General features: G+C 38.6%; 1 protein-coding gene and 1 pseudogene across 4 annotated transcripts in view; one reads left to right on the top strand and one right to left on the bottom strand.

Annotated features, from left to right (window-relative positions):
• EIF4B (eukaryotic translation initiation factor 4B) overlaps window positions 1-20476 on the top strand; it is a 30581-nt gene that overhangs the window by 3065 nt on the left and 7040 nt on the right. For all 4 annotated transcript variants that reach the window (XM_028533406.2, XM_028533408.2, XM_028533407.2 and 1 more), the window contains exons 2-9: window positions 5864-6001; window positions 7299-7507; window positions 10017-10133; window positions 12200-12254; window positions 12896-13030; window positions 16255-16392; window positions 16501-16674; window positions 20072-20300. In XM_028533406.2, the coding sequence (XP_028389207.1) occupies window positions 5864-6001; window positions 7299-7507; window positions 10017-10133; window positions 12200-12254; window positions 12896-13030; window positions 16255-16392; window positions 16501-16674; window positions 20072-20300 (1195 nt within the window). The remainder of the gene's footprint in view (window positions 1-5863; window positions 6002-7298; window positions 7508-10016; window positions 10134-12199; window positions 12255-12895; window positions 13031-16254; window positions 16393-16500; window positions 16675-20071; window positions 20301-20476) is intronic.
• Window positions 17351-17453, bottom strand: LOC114514313 (annotated as a pseudogene).

Raw genomic sequence — 20476 nt, 5'->3', positions numbered from 1 at the left:
ATGAACTTAAGGGTTTGATTTGGTTGTTTGTGTATTTGTTTTACCCGAGTGCTTATTTGTAATTAACTACATGTGTATACATACGCAATTGCACACACCAAAGTCAGTTTCTTAGGTGGTCCTAATGATAGGAAAATGCCCACAGCAAGACTACACCAAAAATTCTTGAATTTTTATAGTTCCTCTCTTAACAGAGAAACTCCAAGAATTTTGTGTAATGGCTAGCATGATGTATATTACATGCCTTTTTTTAATATTTAATGTAAATGATCAAATCGAGTATCTAAAGAGGTGAGGAAAGGGAAATAGGCATTTTCCTCAGATTGTGTCAACATGAAGAAATTGGGCAGAGAAGAGGGGTTCATATATAAGTGAACACAGGTTGAGATGGTGGAGCTTATTGGTCTTGACTTAACCTTTATGCTCTACTATGCCAAACTACAATGCAGTAAAGGTGAAGCCTCCCAACATGATGATACTGCATTGTATGAAACCTCTTTTCATGTCAAGACTCTAGCAGTATAATTACTATAGTTCTAATTCTGGAGGATTTGGCAGGATTTACTTTCTAAAGGAAATACCTTAGCCATTAGCAGTCATTTATTCTCACTCCTGCCCTCAACATTAATCTACAATTTGTATTTTTTTTAAAGATTTTATTTATTTTTAGGGAGAGGGGAGAAACCTCAATGTGAGAGAGGCTCATCGATTGGTTGCTTCTCACATGCCCTCAATGGAGGACCTAGCCTGCAACCTCGGGATGCGCCCTGACTAGGAATCGAACTGGTGACCTTTTGGTTTGCAGGCAGCAGGCTGATGCTCAGTCCAGTGAGCCATACCAGCCAAGGCTGTAATTTCTTTGCTTTTACCTGATCTGAACCTTTTATATGAATGGAATAATATAATATGTGGGCTTTTATTGTTAGCTTCTTTCGCTTAGCATGTTTTCAGGGTTCATCTGTATTATAAGAGGTATGGGAACTCAGTCTTTAATTGCCAAATTTATCTATTCATCAGGATATTTGACAGACATTTGGATTGTTTCCATGTTTTTGCCTATTATGAACACTGCTTATTATATTATATCATCAGTTGCTATGATATTATACAGGTTTCTATGATACTTTCTGACTTTCTTAACCTGTAGTTACTAAAACAGAAGAGTTGATAACACTATAAAATAAGTAGGACTTAGCCTGACAAGATCTGAAATTAAGTAACTTAATTTTTTGACAAAGCCTCACCTGAATGTTAAGAGCTATATGAATTCCCCTTCCTAAAGAAGAGATAACAGTATTACCAATTTGATGAAGTAATAACAGGAAAACATTCTGAGAAAAGTAAAACTTTTTTTTTTCCATGCTGCAACCTGATAATCCAATGTCTGGAGGCGTTTTTGGTTGTCACAGTGGGGTAGGGACTTTCCTGCTGGCCTCTAATGAGTAAGAGGCTAGAGATGCTGGTAACCATCCTACAGTGCACAGGACAGCCCCCTAACGGAATTACCCAGCCTACAACGTCAGTGGTGTAGACATTGAGAAACTGACAGAGTTAAGTTTTATATCTATCATTACAAACCCTGTTTATTAAGAAGGGTTAGCTACAAATGTTTTGTCTCGTTTAAGGACTTGCAGTCTTAGTTTTGAAGAATGCTGCCCTTTTTTAAGATGTTTTAATTAACCTATATGTTATAAAGAACTTCATAAGCACAGTTTTGGTCCTGTATATCCATGGGTTTCACATTGGTAAATGTTACCAGTCGCTGACTGAAAAAATATTAGGGGGAAAAGGTTATGTTTGCTGGTGTGTACTATGTAGTTAGGTTTGCGATGGTTGCACCTGTACTGACAATGTACAGACTTTTAAGAAAGAGAGAGAGAGAAATATCAGTGTGTGGTTGCCTCTCACATGGCCCCCACAACCCAGGCATGTGCCCTGACTAGGAATCGAACAAGCAATTCTTTGGTTCACAGCTCACACTCAATCTGCTGAGCTATACCAGCCAGGGCCAGACTTTTTATTTTTAGAGAGAGAAGGGAGGAAGAGAAACATCAGTGTAAGAAAGAAACATACAGGGTCCAGCACAAATAACGCCACTTTTTTATTACAGAATCATAAGTATGTCATTCTGTAACATAATATCACACTCAAGCACACCATATGACATTTTAGGTGAAATGTTCAAATTAAAACTATAAATTATTACACCCACATTATTACCCTACCGACCACACTCAAGTAGGTGTTAGTGCTGCCAGACCCTGTAGATCAGTTACCTACCTCATGCCCCCAACTGGAACCTGAGACACAACCCAGGCATATGCCCTGATTGGGAATTGAACCATTGACCCTTTAGTTTGCAGGGCAAAGCCCAGCCCACTGAGCCACACTAGTAGGGCTATACAGACTTTTTTCTCCTAGTCATTATTCCCTAATACAGTTTAACTATTTACATTGTTTGGGGTAGTATAAGTAACCTACAGATGATTTAAAATAGTATGACATTTAATCTATGGGATTTGAGCATCTGAGGATTTTGGTTGGGGGTGGGGCTGGAACCAGTCACTCGTGGATATGTAGAGACCACTGTACCCAGGGCTTGTTCAATATATTACAATTGTAATTGAGGCAGCAGGTAGATAGAGGAGTTAATAAAATTTCTGAGATCCATGTTTTCCCCACTTAGTCCACGTGGGTTTGGTTTTAAATTGGGGCATATTTTGTTTGCTTCGTGAGGTGTTTTGTTTGACTTCTTAACTAGTTAAACTAAAGAAAACTAAGAGTTGCCCTGGCTGGTGTGGCTCAGTGGATTGAGTGCTGGCCTGTGAACCAAAGGGTAGCCAGTTGGATTCCCAGTCAGAGCATATGGCTGGTGTGCAAGCCAGGTCCCCAGTAGGGGGCGCATGAGAAGCAGCACACATTGAAGTTTCCCTCTCTCCTTCCCTTCCCCTCTCTCTAAAATTAAATTAAAATCTTTTAAAAATTTAAAACAAAAAACTTGAAGAGTTGGACCAGTTCAATAATTGTGGCAAGGGATTGATAAACCTGGAGTATTAAACAGTGTTTTACTTACAGAGGAGAACACTGTTGAAATCCTAAACATACTGTGGGGCTAGATATTGGAGGAACAAAGGGCAGAGAGAATTTAGATAACATCATTTTTCAGTTTTGGGGATAAAATAGTGAAGCAAACATTGGTACCCATTTTAGATTTATTGATTTTACTTTTGAAAGGCTAGATCCTTTAAATCTGCTACTTATACGATGTATTGTGACTAGATTTAAAGAAACCTAAGTTAGAGATCTTGTGAAAGAATTTTAGCCTGTCTTTAAATGAAACCTGTCATCTGACATGATTTTTAGTCATGGTATTTAGTTTATTATTTTTGAAATTTCAAATAACATTAAAGGAGAGCATGAGACTTGTCTGTCAAGAGTAAACAGGTAAAAGTTGAGAAACCTTGATTGAGAACATTGGTTTAAGCCAATATCAGACCAAAGGGCAAGTTAATTTCATATTCTATTGTTTTAGTATTAGATATGTATATAGAACAAAGGGGAAAGGGATACTTTAATCAAATTCTTATTAATCTTATGTTGAAGTTGACCTCATTGTATGGACTAACCACTAGTTGTATTTTGATTGCTCCAATAACCAAACAGGTTAATAATTAGGTATAGCTGATACTAGGTTAAGTCCTGTGAGGGTAAGGATCTCTAGCTAGCCTTTTACTAGTCCCAGACACTATTTATGATCTGTATGATATAAAGACTAAAATAAACATATATATTATAAGTATTCTTCCTCAGAGGTATTCTTTATGTCTTACTCAGATTGGATTTTTTAAAATTTCCCCCGGGCCTTTGCATATGAGCCAGTAGCAGTTTCACTGCCATAGGACCCAACCTCTGCGTTATTGGTTTCTTTGAAAGCATAGAATAGATCCAAAATACAACCTGGTTAATCATAAATTACACTTTTGGGATGTGAATAGTATTTTTTAAGGTTTTATTTATTTATTTTTAGAGAGAGAGGAAGGGAGGGAGAACGAGAGGGAGAGAAACATCAATGTGTGGTTGCCTCTCACGTGGCCCCCACTGGGCACCTTGCCTGCAACCCAGGCATGTGCCCTGACTGGGAATTGAACTGGCGACCCTTTGGTTCGCAGCCTGCACTCAATCCACTGAGCTATACCAGCCAGGGCTGTAGTATGAATAGTATGGATTCACTTAAGAGAAACGTGGAAACTTCACATTCAAGGCCATCTTTTCCCCTGTATTACTGCAGCCAAGTTCATCTGGTTTGCACATTGAAACCATATTACTTTGTCCAGAAGATCGTTTATAACATTCATACTAAAGAAGTCTTTTTTTTATGGTTTTAATTTTTTTATTTTTTGAGAGGAGGAGGGAAGGAGAGAAACATCAACACGTGGTTACTTCATGTGCTCCCCACTGGGGACCTAGTCTGCAACTCAGGCATGCTCCCTGACTGGGAATCGAACTGGTGACCCTTTGGTTTTACATGCGGGCATTCACTCTGTTGAGGGACATCAGCCAGGACTGAAGAGGTCTTTATTTCCTGTAAATGGGGCTTTAAAAGAAAGGCAGGTACCAAGTGAGAGAGCACCCTTTTTAGTTAAACAAATGGTGTATCAAGTTACAGATTCTTGGTCCTCTTGGATTGCAAATTAGATGAGAACGGTGGAGAGGAACTCATGACTAAAGGCCATGAAACTGATTTTTGTTACAACAAAGCTTTTTACTTTTTTCTTACCATGTAGTGGCTGCTCTCAGGGGCCAGTTCTAAAACTTCAGTTAGTCCTTTCAGCTCTTCTGCATTAGCTGTTGATTGGTGCCATCTCAGAAGTTCTGAGGACTAGATAAAGAGCCAAGGTCAGTCCACAAAATGGAGTCAGGTGGAGATTTTGAAGATTTCATAACCTTGGAAAACATTTAAATGTGTTGGTTTTTAGGGATTTCTTATTCATTCCCTTTAGCACTGTTTTTCATCTTCATATATGATGTTAAGGTGGGGAAGGAGATAATTTTTTTCTACAGGGCAGAGAGCTCCAGCTGTGTATATGAATCTTACCATTTGAACACTTTCAAATGAGTGAGTACATTTTACCATGATTGTTATAACCTGTCATAAAACTAATAAGCTTCTTAAAGGCTGGAGCTCCTATGGGAAGAGCCCTAGACTTGGGATCCAAAACCCCGGGTTTAATTCTAGCTCTGCCATCTAATAGTTCTGTAACTTTAGAATAGTTATTTAATCTCTCTGAGTCTTAGTTTTCTTTTCTGTAAGTTTTGATAGCAATGATTCCTATCTCACGTGGTTATTTTACAAGTATCAAACAATCTTCAGAAGTGTCATATAGAATACATTCTTAGGGGTAGGGATTTTGTTTCATTTCTTTGAATACCAGGAGCAACTAATGTAACCTGTCTTAAATGCAATTAGTTGCTAAATTAAAAATCTCAAGTGATGTATGAGTGAATATTGTAGGAGATAAAAGGTTGCCCCACCCCTGCCTTTCACCACAAAAGGCACACTTGAAAATTCTTCTAGACCTTTTTTCATGTATAAGGATAAATGTGCATTTAAACAAAAGGGATTTCCATAATATGTATTCTGAAACTTCATTTTTTTTTATTTCTTGATGGACTTCCTGTGCCAGTATATTTTACTTTCTCCTTATTTTTATGTGCATAGTATTCCTTTGTAAATGTGCCCTAGTCCAAGCCTTTGATAGACCTTTATGTTGCTTTCTTTATAAATATATTTAGCAATAGTATAATGTATAACCCTGTGAATACTCAAGTATTGATGAATAATCTTTCTTGCCTTTTTAAACAGCAAAAAAGAAGAATAAGAAGGGAAAGACTATCTCCCTAACAGACTTTCTGGCCGAGGATGGAGGGACTGGCGGAGGAAGCACCTATGTCCCCAAACCAGTCAGCTGGGCTGATGAAACAGATGACTTGGAAGGAGATGGTAATTTTTATTTTTACATCATGCTAGGAATTTTCATTATCTTCTGGACAAAGTCTACTCCATAATAGTGGCTCACTCATTTTGTTGAAGCTGAAATCTTATGTTCATGTGTGTTAAGGAATTTTAGGTTTAGGCTTTAATTAAGAGTTTGTGATAAGGACTAAAGTGATTTAAGAGAGCTAGTTCTGGCTCTTAATAGATTTCTCTGAAGGTATTGTCCTTTTTAAGTTTCATTCTTCATTTGAAAAGTAAGGACTAGATTATTTCCTTTTGTGTCTAAATTTTATTATGTCCTCACAACGTGATGTCACAATGTAATCTATGATGTTTATATTCAAAGTCAAGGAATAATTCATTCCAGGAGCTGTCCCTGAGTAAATAAAAGCAATTTGAGGAGAGGGAATAGGACAAGTAATTACGGTGGAAAAATACAGAAGAGTCATCAGGGTTATCATTTGGCCAAGTTCTATACTTTCGAGGAGTGACCAAGAACATGCAGGAACTGTATATAATCATTGGATATGACATAAATGGGATTGCCCATCATTTTTCTCTGAAAGCTTTCATTGTGAACTGAAGAATGTTTTTTCTTCCATAACCTATTTTCATAATGACATTCACATGGATTGTACTTTCCATAAGTGTTGATACCTGATGTGTAAATTCATGGACAGAACAATAGGGACGAAATTTATCTCTTTTTTGAAAAAATAAAGGGCTGAAGAAAACAATTCCTACAGCTGAAAGGTAAGAATGAGAGCTATTCGTAGTGGTTAAATACATTTGGAGTGAGGGGGGCCCAAGTTGGAACCCTAGCTACCAGGATTACTGTGTACTGCTCCTGATGTCTGTGACCTTGGGTGAATTACCGGACCTTCCTAAAATCTGAGTATCCTCTGTAGAATGGGGAACAGCCTCACAGGGTCGTCAAAAAGATATGATGGGGTATAATGAACATGAAGTACCTTGCATACATAGTAATATTCCATAAGTAGTAGTTGATATATTCATTTTCTTTCCCTCTCTCTCTTTTCTTTCTTTTCTTCCTTTCTTTCCTCTCTTTCTTTGTAAAGAATGAGTCACCATGATTTTGTTAAGAAAAGCCTGGGCCCTTAAAGGCCGTCAAACACTGAGAGACAAAGAGACTAAGACTTTTTGCATGCTGTTCTGATTCTGACATTGCCTGTTTCTTTCCTGACGTAGCCTATTTAATACTTGGCACCCAGTATGGGTCCTCCTGTTCTACAACAGCATTGGGGGAAGTTTCCTCTAATTTGTGTCTACGTTTCTGTCCTAGTTTCAACCACTTGGCACAGTAATGATGATGATGTGTATAGGGCACCTCCAATTGACCGTTCCATCCTACCCACTGCTCCACGGGCTGCTCGGGAACCCAATATTGACAGGAGCCGTCTTCCCAAATCACCACCCTACACAGCTTTTCTAGGGAACCTGCCCTATGATGTGACAGAAGACTCCATTAAGGAATTCTTTAGAGGATTAAATGTAAGTCTGAAGGTTTTAAGCAATTAATTAGTTATGGAGAATAGCATATTAGTAGTGACTGTCTCTGATTTTCTATACTGAGAAAGATTCTAGGTTTGCGTCTAGGCTTGGAAGAAACAGATACATAATAAAATGGTGTTTTAGGTTCTTTGGCTGAGAAAGTTATCGTCCAGCACCAATTGGACAGTCTTAGCAAAATTAACAGTACCTTATTGATAGGGTCTCTCAAACCTGTACCCCTTCTTGTTAAGAAACTTAAGTTTTCTACCCAGTTGAATGTTAAAAGGTGGAAAGAAAATTCCTCTAAACTTAGGCATTCTGTTAATGACATTCAGGTTTTTGTCAAAATTACTGCCCTGGCTGGTGTGACTTAGTGGATTGAGCACCAGTCTGCAAACCAAAAGAAGGACGGTTCTATTCCCAGTCAGGACACATGCCTGGGTTGCAGGCCAGGTCCCCAGTAGGGGGTGCACAAGAGGCAACCACACATTGATGTTTCTCTCCCTCTCTTCTTCCTCCCTTCCCTTCTGTCTAAAAATAAATAGGATCTTTTAAAAACTAAATTTAAAAAAATGTTACTTACTGATTTTTTATTTCTTATTTATTTATTTATAGGAGGGAGGGGGGAGAGAGAGAAACAACCATGTGCGGTTGCTGGGGGCCGTGGCCTGCAACCCAGGCATGTGCCCTGACTGGGAATCGAACCTGCGATGCCTTGGTTTGCAGCCTGCGCTCAATCTGCTGAGCTACGCCAGCCAGGGTGCTACTTAACTGATTTTTTAGAAGAATACATTTAATTGGGTAGATGTATAGTTTTTATTAAATTTCTTGGGGTGGCATTGGTTAATAAGATTCTGTAGGTTTGAAGAGTACATTTCTGTGATACATGATTTACATACTACAAAGTCAGATCATCTTCTGTCACCATATATTTAGCTGCCTTTACTACCCCCCCCCCCCCAACCTTCCCTCTGGTAACCACCCTACTTTGTCTGTGTCTGTGAGTTTCAGTTTTATATCCCACATATGAGTGAAATCATATGGTTCTTAGCTTTTTCTTACTTTCGCTTAGCATAATATTCCCAAGGTCCATCCATGTTGCCGCAAATGGCAGCATTTCATCTCTTGTGGCTGAGTATATTCCAAAGGTATGTTTCAAAATGCTGGTCTAGAAAGTTATAGAGTATAGAGGAGCTCAGTTCTTTTTTTCAAACTTTGATTAAAAAATACTTAGCACATAACCCTGCCTAGTGTGGCTCAGTAAATTGAGTGCTTTCCTAGGAACCGAAGGGTTGTGAGGTCAATTCCCAGTCAGGGCACATGCCTGGGTTGTGGGCCCAGTCCCTAGTAGGGGGCAGTTGAGAGGCGACCACACTTTGATGTTTTTCTTCCTCTCACTCCATTCCCCTCTCTAAAAGTAAATAAATATTTGAAAAAATCACTTAGCACTTAAAAAAATGAAACAGTGAATAACAGTTTTCTGTTAGGTTTTTCTCCAGTGTTTGCCAATGAGAAAACATTAAAAGTGTGTTTCTTCTAAGAATCTGCCCCCTCCACTGTTTTTTTGACTCCCCTCGTAGGTACTGTTCTCTACAGTGAGCCATTAACTTCTGTAGTTGGTTATTCTGACAAGGTTGTTTTTGACTGCCACCTACAAATTTTCCTCCCCGTTTAATTATGTAGATCAACTAGAAGGCTGGCCTGTTTTTTATTTCCCTCTTGTGGCTGCTTTCTGTAGAATGTTATAAAAGTCTGTTCTGTTCAGGTTTTTCACCTTTATGTTCTAGAACACAGTGATCTTCAGCTACTTCCCCCTTTCATATTTTGTTCTTTTTTCTGCTGTCTCATAAATTGAATTAAACTAGAATTTAAAAGAGACTATAACAAAATCTCTTATCTAAGGAGCCAGAATAAAATGTCAAGTCAGTGATTCAGAAGATAAACTTGAATATAGTAAGTCAAAAGGGTAAGGAAAACAGATGTGGATGATGGAAAGAAGATGGCAGGAAAATAGTCAAAAGTATTTGAAAATGATCCTAAAATTGTACATAAACCTGTTGTAAATAATTAATTAATAAAAGTTAGTGCTGGGGAATGTTTCATGAAACTTCACAGGGAAGAATCCTGCATTTACAATTAGAAAACACAAGTTAAATAATGTCAAATTAAAACCAGGTTGGTATGACTTTTTTCCAGTGCTTCAAAAAGTAAAAATTCAGTGGTTTATCATCTCAGAATTCCACAGAGGGGGGTGTAGGGGCGTGAGGGTTTACAGTCCAGTGTTTGATTCCACCAAACTGTTTTTAAGGGGTAAATTCATATTCAAATTAAAAGGGTTTGATAGAACATTCAGTGAAGTCTGTCTTCTATCCCTTTGCACCAATTTTATGGCTGGAGACAACCAGGTTCTTGTGTATTCAAAGAAATTTATTGTATATACAATGATCAAAGAAAGAAGAAGAAAGAACATTGAATTGGGAACTATTTTTTTGTTTATTTACTCCTTCAGATCAGTGCAGTGCGTTTACCACGTGAACCCAGCAATCCAGAAAGGTTAAAAGGTTTTGGTTACGCTGAGTTCGAGGACCTGGATTCCTTGTTCAATGCCCTGAGCCTCAATGAAGAGGTAAAGAAAATAAGGTGGGGAGTTTGAAGGGTGGGAGCTAACAAATCTTGGTGTTTACCCAACTTATGTATTTTAAGTTAAATCAGTAGCTGTTTGAAAGGTTACCAGAATATCTACAAAGAAAAGCCTGTGTTATTTAATAATAGTATAAGACTTAAAAATCACACCTCACTTCAGCGAGCTCAACAGACCACAATAATCCAGGGAGGTACTTAGGAGGAAAATTGTGGAAGAAATCCACCTACACTAAGTCTTTTAATAGAATTTCACATTGTTCACTCACAGCTTTGCCTCAGCTCTCGTGGGTTTGCTTTTTCAAAATAATCTGACCAGATCAAGCCAAATAGAAAAATCGTGTTAATCAGGTTAGTATTAAGAGGCATTTTCTCATTTCAGAGAAGTAATGGTATGTTTGGCTTTAAAAGGGTTTGGAAACATTTCTCACCCAGATGTCATTTGCAATCAATACATCCCCCTAGAAATCTTTTATAGAAGAATGACAGTAAACATTCAGTCCTTCTGCTTTTTAACATTGCCTGTAGATGTTTTTCTGTCCAGACACGTTTAGAGGTCCTGTAGGAAGAAGAGATTCAGCTGTTAATATGTGAGGGAAAGTAGAGACTAAATCTAATTGTAATAGTTATTACATGATTGGTGCTGTGTAATGATGTTTAGGCTGGCCCAAGCAGGATGGTAAAGCATTTATTTACCTTTGAGTGGTGCGAGTTTCTAATCTAGGAACTGCTTTTTTACCTCTAGTAACTTTAGAAATCAAACTAATTATATCTGGGAAGGAAGAAAGCATGTTTATTTTTTCTCTTTTAATTCCAGAAGCCACTATTTGTTGAGAAGGCAATTTCCAATGCCATTTCTGCCATAATTCTGTGGTCCAGATCAGCCACTTGAAATGATGAAAATCAAATACTTTTAAAAATATATTTCTTGTCTTATAATTGAGTACCACTTGATAACCTGAAGTAAATATTAGTTAGAAATAAAAAATCACATTTAGCTAAATCTATGAGAAGCTGAAATTGTTCCAAAGTATTTCTTCTTCAGTAATCTTTAGATTTTATTAACATTACTCATTTTTAAATTCTCAGTCTAGATTTAAGAAAAGAATAGCATATAGCCCTGATCGGGTAGTTCAGTTGCTTAGAGCATCGTCCTGATATGTCAAGGTTGCAGGTTCAGTCCCAGGTCAGGGAACATGCAAAAGTCAACCCATGAATGCATGAACAAGTGAATCAATGTTTCTCATTCCCTCTCCCTTCCTCTATCTAAAATCAATAATTTTTTTAAGAATAGCGTACAGTTATTATCTGAAGTTTGCTGGAGTAACTGTTAAAATGTTCTTATGGTCCAGATTTAGGAGTTGCTGTGTATTTAAAGATTTTATTATAATGCTATTTAATACAATTCTGAGTGTTTTCAACTAAAATTCACTGTTATCCTTCTTCAACTGTAGATTCTACTATGAAATGAGGAAAAATCAGCAGTAGAATTAATTGGGTTCAAAAAATATATACTTAATTATGGGAGAAAGGGAATCAGGGTATCCTGCAGGAACTGATTTACCCAAAGGTAATACTGAATGAAAGAACTTGACATTATACAGAGACCATGCTTTAAGCATCTTTGTGGTACATAATAAGGGTTTTATAAATGCTTGAATGAGTAGTTAGTTACTCTGGATCCAAATATGTCTTTTATTTAGCTAGTTGTCTGGGAATTTTTTTTAATTTATCACACTTGATATTATTAAGTTGCTTTTGATAAAAAGTTAACTCTATTCTGTGAAAGTCAGCTTTATTAAAATAGTAAGTTAATTGACCTGACGTCATTTAAGCCCAATTTAACTTTGTTAATTCTAAGGGATTATTTCCGTTTTCAAGTCTTTATAAAGGATTCTTTAGCCAACAAATTGGAGTGTTGGCTAGATTACAGTGTTTCTCCTTTATCTTCCTTTCCCCCAGTGCTTCTGCTATGCCCAGACGTTCAAGGTCACTCATGAGATTTGTGCATAATGGGGCGAAAGGTTGGTTAATATGGTCCTATGCTCTCAGTCTCTAGGTAACAGGAGAATTCGAGTGGACGTTGCTGATCAAGCCCAGGATAAAGGTAAGAAAGCTGATGGTTCTCCTGTTTTGTTACTGTCGTAGGATGATAACAAAGCCAGAGGGACCCTTTCCCAGCAAATGTTAATAGAGGTAGATAGTGGTAGCTCTACCTTAATCTAGAGCAGTTTTTCTTAACTGAGGATGACTTTGTCCCTAGGGAACATTAGTTAATGTTTGGAGACATTTTGGGTTGTCATAACTGTGGGGAGTGCTACTGATATATAGTAGAAACCAGGGACTGATCCTGTAATGCATAGGACAGCCCCCTAACAACAAAGAGTTATCTAGCCAGAATGTTACTAGTGTTGAGATTGAAAAACCCTAATTGACATAGGTGAGTGTTAAATGTATAATAAATAGATCAGGTACTCAATAGCAATTAGACCCAAAAGGGGCCTGCTTTAGGTGTATATCAGGGCTCCTCCTGTACAGAAGTTGAGGCAGATAAGCATTAAGCCAGTAGGAGTAAATTTGAGGAAATGCATCACTCAGTTGAGTTGGAGAGTCTGGGGTAACTTCTTAACTGTGCTGTGGTATGAGTAAGAATACAATGAATTGAGGGGAGTTTTTATGCATGCAAAAAATTCTGAGCAAATGGTTTTGTGAGCTCACTTGTGGGTTTTTTGTTTTGTGTGTCTGTAGACAGGGATGATCGTTCTTTTGGCCGAGACAGAAATCGGGATTCTGACAAAACAGATACAGACTGGAGGGCGCGCCCTGCCACAGACAGCTTTGATGACTACCCACCTAGAAGAGGCGATGACAGCTTTGGAGACAGTAAGTTCATTTTCATTAAGTCACCAATGAAAGTCACCACTTTCATTAAGTCTTTTTCTTTGTTTTTTCCTCTCGATTTGGACACAGTTATTTAGAAAGAAACCCAACAGATTCTACAAAGTAAAGTACTTGCATTAACAACAGATCAGCAAGATTGATGGGTTAAGAGTGGGTGTAGTAAGTCTTCATTTAATGTTGTCGATAGGTTCTGCAACTTTAATTAAACCATATAATTAAACCAGTTTTACCATAGGCTAATTAATAGAAACAAGAGTTAAGTTCCTGTGTTGTTGGAGAACCTGCTGTACAAAAATTGGTTGCATTACTTGCAGCAAACAGTCAAAATGTAAAGTTTTAATGAGACCTTTTAATAACAAAATTAATTCACTTCAAAAATACTAAATGTCTGCCATGTGCCTGATACTGTTCTAAGTTCAGGATATACCACTGAACAAAACAGACAAAAATCCTGTCCTCACTAGACATTATTTATAATAAGGAAGATAAACGGTCTGCAAATAAAAGATAATGTAGAGAAGGGGAATAAAGCATGTCTTGGGATGGGAGCTGGGGTAAATTGCAACTTCTACATATACCACCTAAATCCAACAAAAGCTTTGTAAAACATTTGTGCAGAAATTTATGCAACCTTATTAAACTACACGAAGAGATACTGTGTGTTTGGGGGGGGTTTTTTGTTTGTTTTAATATTTTATTTATTTATTTTTGGAGAGGGGAAGGGAGGGAGAAAGAGGGAAACATCGGTGTGTGGTTGCTTCTTGCGCACACACCTACCGGGGACCTGGCCCACAACCCAGGCATGTGCCCTGACTGGGAATCGAACCAGCAACCCTTGAGTTCACAGGCTGACACTCAGTCCACTGAGCCACACCAGCCAGGGTAATACTTTGTATTTTCAAAATGTAAAGAACCTGTTTAGTAAAGAAATGGCTAAGTAGTGGTTTGTTTATATAATGGACTACTCTATAACATACATGCCATGATGGGGATAAAATTAAAAACCTGTTGAGGGAGCAAGAATGTACAAACTTTGAAACAGTATCATATAGTACTAATACATAAGTTGAAAAAATGAATGCATGGTAATGTAAGTACCCTTATGATTGTGGATGGAGGGTGGAGGGAGCCCTTTAGCTACATCTATAATCCTCTGCTTTTTAAGTTAATTTTCTGTCTGACTTTACCATCAAGTCTTTTGGATCCAACAAAGCTGTGGAGAGAACTACCTCAGGTGCTTATTTAGCATTTATGCATAAGGTTCTATTATTAACAGGAAGAAACTGCTCTTGAAAGAAAAGAAAAGGTAGACGTGCCAGACAAGGGTCCTGTTTTGAATCAAGGCCCATGGCTGTTTTCTTACCTCAAACTTGAATTTGGAGCAAGCAGAATGGATACCAAGAAAATTGAGTGTGCTATTATCCAAACCTGCCGTGTTTGTAAAACTGAGTTATGACCCCAAAGTCAGCTCTGTCAGTATATTAGAGGCCCCAGATTATACCAAGAGGTTACAGACTGCTATCCCAAGCATTTGGCCCATAAGATACTTTAAGGGCCAGGGTAGGGGGATATTATAATAAATAATACTGTAAAATCTCAGCAAAAACTCATACAGTTAACTGTTTCTCCAGAAATTAAAAACATTTCAAAATAAAACACATGGCATATTTTCTTGTATGTTTGTTTTTTGAATTCCATTTCTGATTCTCTTCTCTTTTTTTTTTTTTTTTTTTTTTTTTTTAAGATTTTATTTATTTATTCTTAGGGAAGGGAAGGAGATAGAGAGAGAGAGAAACATCAATGTGTGGTTGCTGGGGGTTATGGCCTGCAACCCAGGCGTGTACCCTGGCTGGGAATCGAACCTGTGACACTTCAGTTCACAGCCCACACTCAATCCACTGAGCTACACCAGCCAGGGTGATTCTCTTCTGTGTGTAACTGTTTCACTAACGTTAGCGTATCCTTTAATTTACAAAATTTAAACTACCACGAAATGTCTGTTTACATAGACAAAATGATATTCCTCACAAAATGAAATCATTGTTTAAAAGGAAGCAGCCATAACATTAGGTCCTTCTTTGGCCTGCATGCATCAGTTATTAAACTCAAAATGTTTTCAGCTTCACCCTGGCCAGTGTGGTTCAGTTGGATCATCGTCCCATAAACCAGAAGGTCATGGACTCAATTCCTGGTCAGGGTACATGCATCTGGGTTCCCAGCTCCTCTCAGAAAATTGTAAGATCTAACAAGTCATCTGAAGCCAAAGAGCCATAACCCCCTTTTAAAAGTGACTTACACTGTCTAGTTGCCACTGGAGCTACTACTTTATGCAAATTTCTGGCATTTAGATGCTTCTTACATTGGTATTCACGTTAGGTATGTAATCGTATGTAGTGAACACATTCAGTTATTACATTTCTCATTGTTTTTAATAATTGCTTTGTACGGGTTCCCCCTGATTTAATCTCAAAGAAACATTGCAGTGAACCTCCTGGTACATGTGTCCAGTTACTTGCTCAGGAAAAATTCCTAGAAATTGTTGGCCCAGAGGGTATACATAATTTAATACATAGTTCTGAGGCAACTTTCAGAGTGTTTGTACTATTTTAAACACATCAACAGTGTAGGAATTTACTTTCTCCTCTAAGCCTTGCCAGTGTGGGATGGGTCATTTATTTTAATCTTTGCTATTTTGGTAGTGGAATATGATGTCCTATTAATTTTAGTTTCTGTTACTTAAGTAATAGACAACCCATTGTCATGTTACATATATTTTTCTTAATTTTCTTTGCCTCTCAGATTGGTGATGTGTGTATTGGTTTTCCATGCTAAACGTTTTTAAGTGATCTCTGGTTCCAACTATATTTTCTTCTAACGTTTTGTACTTACATGTTTTAATATCTCAACCTTTACTCCTGGAAATTATTATGGGATATATATTTTTCTTTCTCCTAATTTCCTTCTAAATTGTTAGCCCAGCAGTGTATATTGAATTACTAGATAAAAAAATTTAAATCAAATAAATACCAAGAATACTTTAGTGCAGTAGAAATTCTTCCACTTTGGATACAATGTGGCTTATTTTTACAAAAATGGACACAGCGGTGAATATGAACTCATGAAATCAAATTGGTCTAACAGGCTGTTATGTTTCTTTAGTGTCAAAGGGAAAAAGAAATGACATTACCTGTCTCTCTTCCCTCTAGAGTATCGAGATCGTTACGATTCAGACCGATACCGTGATGGTTTTCGGGACAGTTACCGTGATGGCCCACGCCGGGACATGGATCGGTACAGTGGCCGGGACCGTTACGATGACAGAAGCAGCAGAGACTATGATAGAGGTCATTTTAAAACACCATTGAGTTAAATTGCTTTCTTTTAAGAGTTTCTTTCTTGCCTTTTCTTCCCTCCAGTGTGATGATCACAATTTGGGGTATATTTATTTACAGGCTATGATTCCAGGATAGGCAGTGGCAGAAGAGCATTTGGTAGTGGGTACCGTAGGGATGATGACTACAGAGGAGGCGGGGACCGCTATGAGGACAGATATGACAGACGTGATGACCGGTCCTGGAGTTCCAGAGATGACTACTCTCGGGATGATTATAGGCGTGATGATAGAGGTAATTATTTTCTTTTGCTTGCTTGATGGGGCAGACGACTAAACAAACCGACTGGGTTTTTCAGGTATGTTCAGACCCCTTAAGTGGGCACAGACAGAACTTACACATGTATAGGAGGTAGCAGAGCATAGTGGAAAGAGCACTAGATACAGATGATGTGATGGGAGTAAAGCAAAGTCTGGTTGTAACTTCCCATAGCATACACACTTTTCAGTTAAAATGTATTGAGGAAACAAAAGTAGTAAAGGATAAAAAACATTGTCAGACATTTTATGGTGTGATCTCATTTAATAAACTACAGTTAAATTAGGTGATGGTGATGGTCCAATATTCCTTCCTTCCTTCCCTCCCTCCCTCCCCCCCAGGATATTTTTACTGGTTTTATTTTATTTGTTTATTTTATTTTTAGACAGAGGAGAAAGAGAGGGAGAGAAACATCCATGTGTTGTTGCCCCTCACGTGCACCCTGCTGGGGACCTGGCGGGCAACCTTTGCCCAGCAGCCCAGAGCTCAATCTACTGAGCCACACCAGCCAGGGCCCAGTCTTTCTAATGAAGGCAGTGATGTAGTCTCATAGCCAGTAATTGGCAATGTGGGGTTAAAAATCAAGTGTTGCTGGTTTAAAGCCATTATTACTATAGTAATTGACATTTATTTATTTATTAATGCTGAGGCATTAATGTACCTGTTCTAAAATTATGTTCCTAATGTTACAACATTTATTAAACTGATAAGAACAGATACTACACTTGATCTCAGCCAAAAGGCCAAAAAGCAATAATGTTACATTTATATAAAACTTTGTATTATAAATCTGACCTCTCAAAAAGTATTACTAAGTGGCCACCATTTGTGTTCTCTTTAGTGATATCATTGAAAAAGTAAGGTATCTGGCCGAGAATTTTTCTCTTTATTTTTAGAAGCAGTCCTAGCCTTTGTTAACACCCCTTTGTCAGCCCTGACTTGGTGGCAAGTGCCATATTCTCCTCATTGCCTGCAAACCCTCAAGTAAGAAAGGTAGGCATGGACAACTAAAAAACACAGTGAGGTGACAAAAGTCATGAGAGCCATATTGAAATTCCACTTGAGTAAAGTTTTTCCTCCTCCCTCAAACAAAAACAAAATGAAAATAACATTTTTAGTCTTTTCTATAAAACTTTTAATTGATTCTTAAAAGCATTGCTGTTAAAGGCATCTACTTCCATGCAAGAAACGTAGAAACAATAGCTGGCATTTGTTGAGCATTTACTCTGCACCAACAATGAGCTGAGTTCTCATACAAGTATTATATAATTCTAAGAATTCTGTCTGGTATAGGTAGGTAAAATTACCGCTTCTGCATTACTGGTGAGAAGAGTGAAGGTTCAGATATGGGCCTCAGGTTGTCTTCGACTCCTGACCTGTTCTCGTGCCATTTGTTCCCTCCTCCAGTAGCTGTATGCCTCTCCTCCCCACCCCGGTGATCTTACCCCCTACTCCCTCTCTGACCTGCCCCCTTGTCTCCCAAGTCATTGCCGCTGCCTTTGTTCAGGTTTCATTGTTGTACCCACACTACTAATAAATTTTCTTGCCTTGCTTCATTCTTCACAGTGTCCCAAATTGTCTTTGTAAACAAGATCTAATTGTGATTCTCCCTTTTTTAAAAACTTTCCTAGTCCTAGCCCTGGCCACTGTTGCTCGGTTGGTTGGAGCATCATCCCATAACCGGAAGGTTGCAGGTTCCATTCCCCATCGGGGCACATACCTAGGTTGTGGGTTTTATTCCCAGTTCAGGCATATAAGATCCCTGGTCTGGGTACATATGGGAAGCAGCTGATTGTTTCTGTCTCACATCAATGTTTTTCCTCTCTCCCTTCCCCTCTTTCTAAAAGCAATGAAAAAGATGTCCTCAAGTAAGGATAAAATTTTACAATAAAACCTTCTTAGTCTCGCTGTGGTCTGAAATGTATCTTTTCGTCCTTACCTCTGACATATAAGGACTTCCACTGTTCTGCCTACAGTTGACTTCTTCAGGGTTGTCTTCATCTTTTCCATATCCAGCCTGATGTGTACATGCCGAGCTCTCAAGGTTCTCAGGTGTTAGCACTTTGAAAACTTTACAGGCTTCCCCAGACTGCATCCCAGTTTTATGATTTTTTAAGATTTTGTTTGTTTGTTTGTTTGTTTTTAGAGGGAGGGGAAGGGAAGGAAAAAGGGAGGGAAACATCAGTGTGTGAGAGATACATCTATCAGTTGCCTCTCACGCACTTCCTACTGGGGGACCTGGCCTGCAACCCAGGCATGTGCCCTGACTGGGAACCAAACTGGCGACCCTTTGGTTCACAGGCCAGCGCTCAGTCCACTGAGTTGCACCAGCCAGGGCCCATATGAATGAGTCTGTTTTATAGAACTTAGCATGCTGTATTCTTTAACTTTGATCCTCCCAATAAATGGGGCCTCTTGCAGACAGAAACTAGAAACTTAACCAACCATCGAATTCCTGGCCTTGGTATGGTTCCTGAAATACAGGTACACAAGCTGTTTGTTGAGTAGGCAAATAAATGGAAGCTATCAAAGGAAGAAGAAAGGGAGACGAGCAGTAAGAGTTGCTTCATTAACACAGATTTTAACCATTGGTAAGGATAAAGACAAGAATGGGAACGATAAGCACCAAGTTCAGCACAGTGGTTATGAGAAGACAGCACAGCTAGGTGTGTCGTCAGAGGAAGGATACTCAGGCTTCTGTGGTTTTCATGGTTTTATTACTTCAGCCAGGTGGTTGGTACACGTAGGCTTTCTTTACCTTCTGTATCTTTTGTATGTCTGAAACATTAAACACTGAATTTGAGAAACACCGTTTCCTTGAAACACTCAAGTATATCTTGAAATGTGCTGACAACTTGAATCCAGGGAGAAATCAAGCCCCCCTAAAGTTTATATTCAGATGTTCAGTGTTGCGTGCTTTGTCCTGTGAAGCACTGTCACATTTGTGTTACACACAGAGACACAGAGTGTAGGACTAGGGTCCACCCTGTCACAGTGTCACAAGCTCTTAACGTAGTGAAGTCATCCATCTTCCAGAGACATTTTTGGACAAGATTACTTTTATCCAGTAATTTATTATAGTTGAAAATTTCCTCCTGATAATAGTGATCGTGATAAATAATTGGTTTATTGTGTAAATTGTTACTGTTTTTTGTCTTTCTCATAGTCTGGTACTGCATCATGGATGTGGCTGTGGAAGGACTGATTAGACTTGGTTATTTAAACCATGCATTTTCTAATCTCCCTTACCTTCTCTGCTGTACTGGCTGGGCCCCTAATCTGAATCCCGTCTAAGGGCTATCTGGGAATCTGGCCTTCGGCCATCAGTTTCTGATTTTAAAAAACCTGTTACTTAGAGTTTTATTTAACTTAGGTCCCCCCCAAAGACCCAAACTGAATCTAAAGCCTCGGAGCACTCCTAAGGAAGATGATTCCTCTGCTAGCACCTCCCAGTCCAGTCGAGCGGCCTCTATCTTTGGAGGGGCTAAGCCTGTTGACACGGCTGCTAGAGAACGAGAAGTAGAGGAGCGGCTACAGAAGGAACAAGAGAAATTGCAGCGGCAGCTGGATGAGCCAAAATTAGAACGGCGGCCTCGGGAGAGGTGAGGTCGTCATCAACGAATTTCCCGTCTTTGAATCCACTGGGTCTTAATTGGGGCATTGCATTCCCAGGGACACACGGGACGTTTGTGAGAATGATACTGGTTGTCGTTTATCAGCATTTGGTGTGCGTAGGCTCCAGTCACTAGGTGCTCTGTAGCACATGGACAGTTTAACC

The sequence above is a fragment of the Phyllostomus discolor genome, chromosome 2 (assembly GCF_004126475.2).
Source record: "Phyllostomus discolor isolate MPI-MPIP mPhyDis1 chromosome 2, mPhyDis1.pri.v3, whole genome shotgun sequence".
NCBI lineage: Eukaryota > Metazoa > Chordata > Mammalia > Chiroptera > Phyllostomidae > Phyllostomus > Phyllostomus discolor.
The sequence above is the reverse complement of the archived record's forward strand: the minus strand, read 5'-3'. Positions and strand labels throughout refer to the sequence as shown.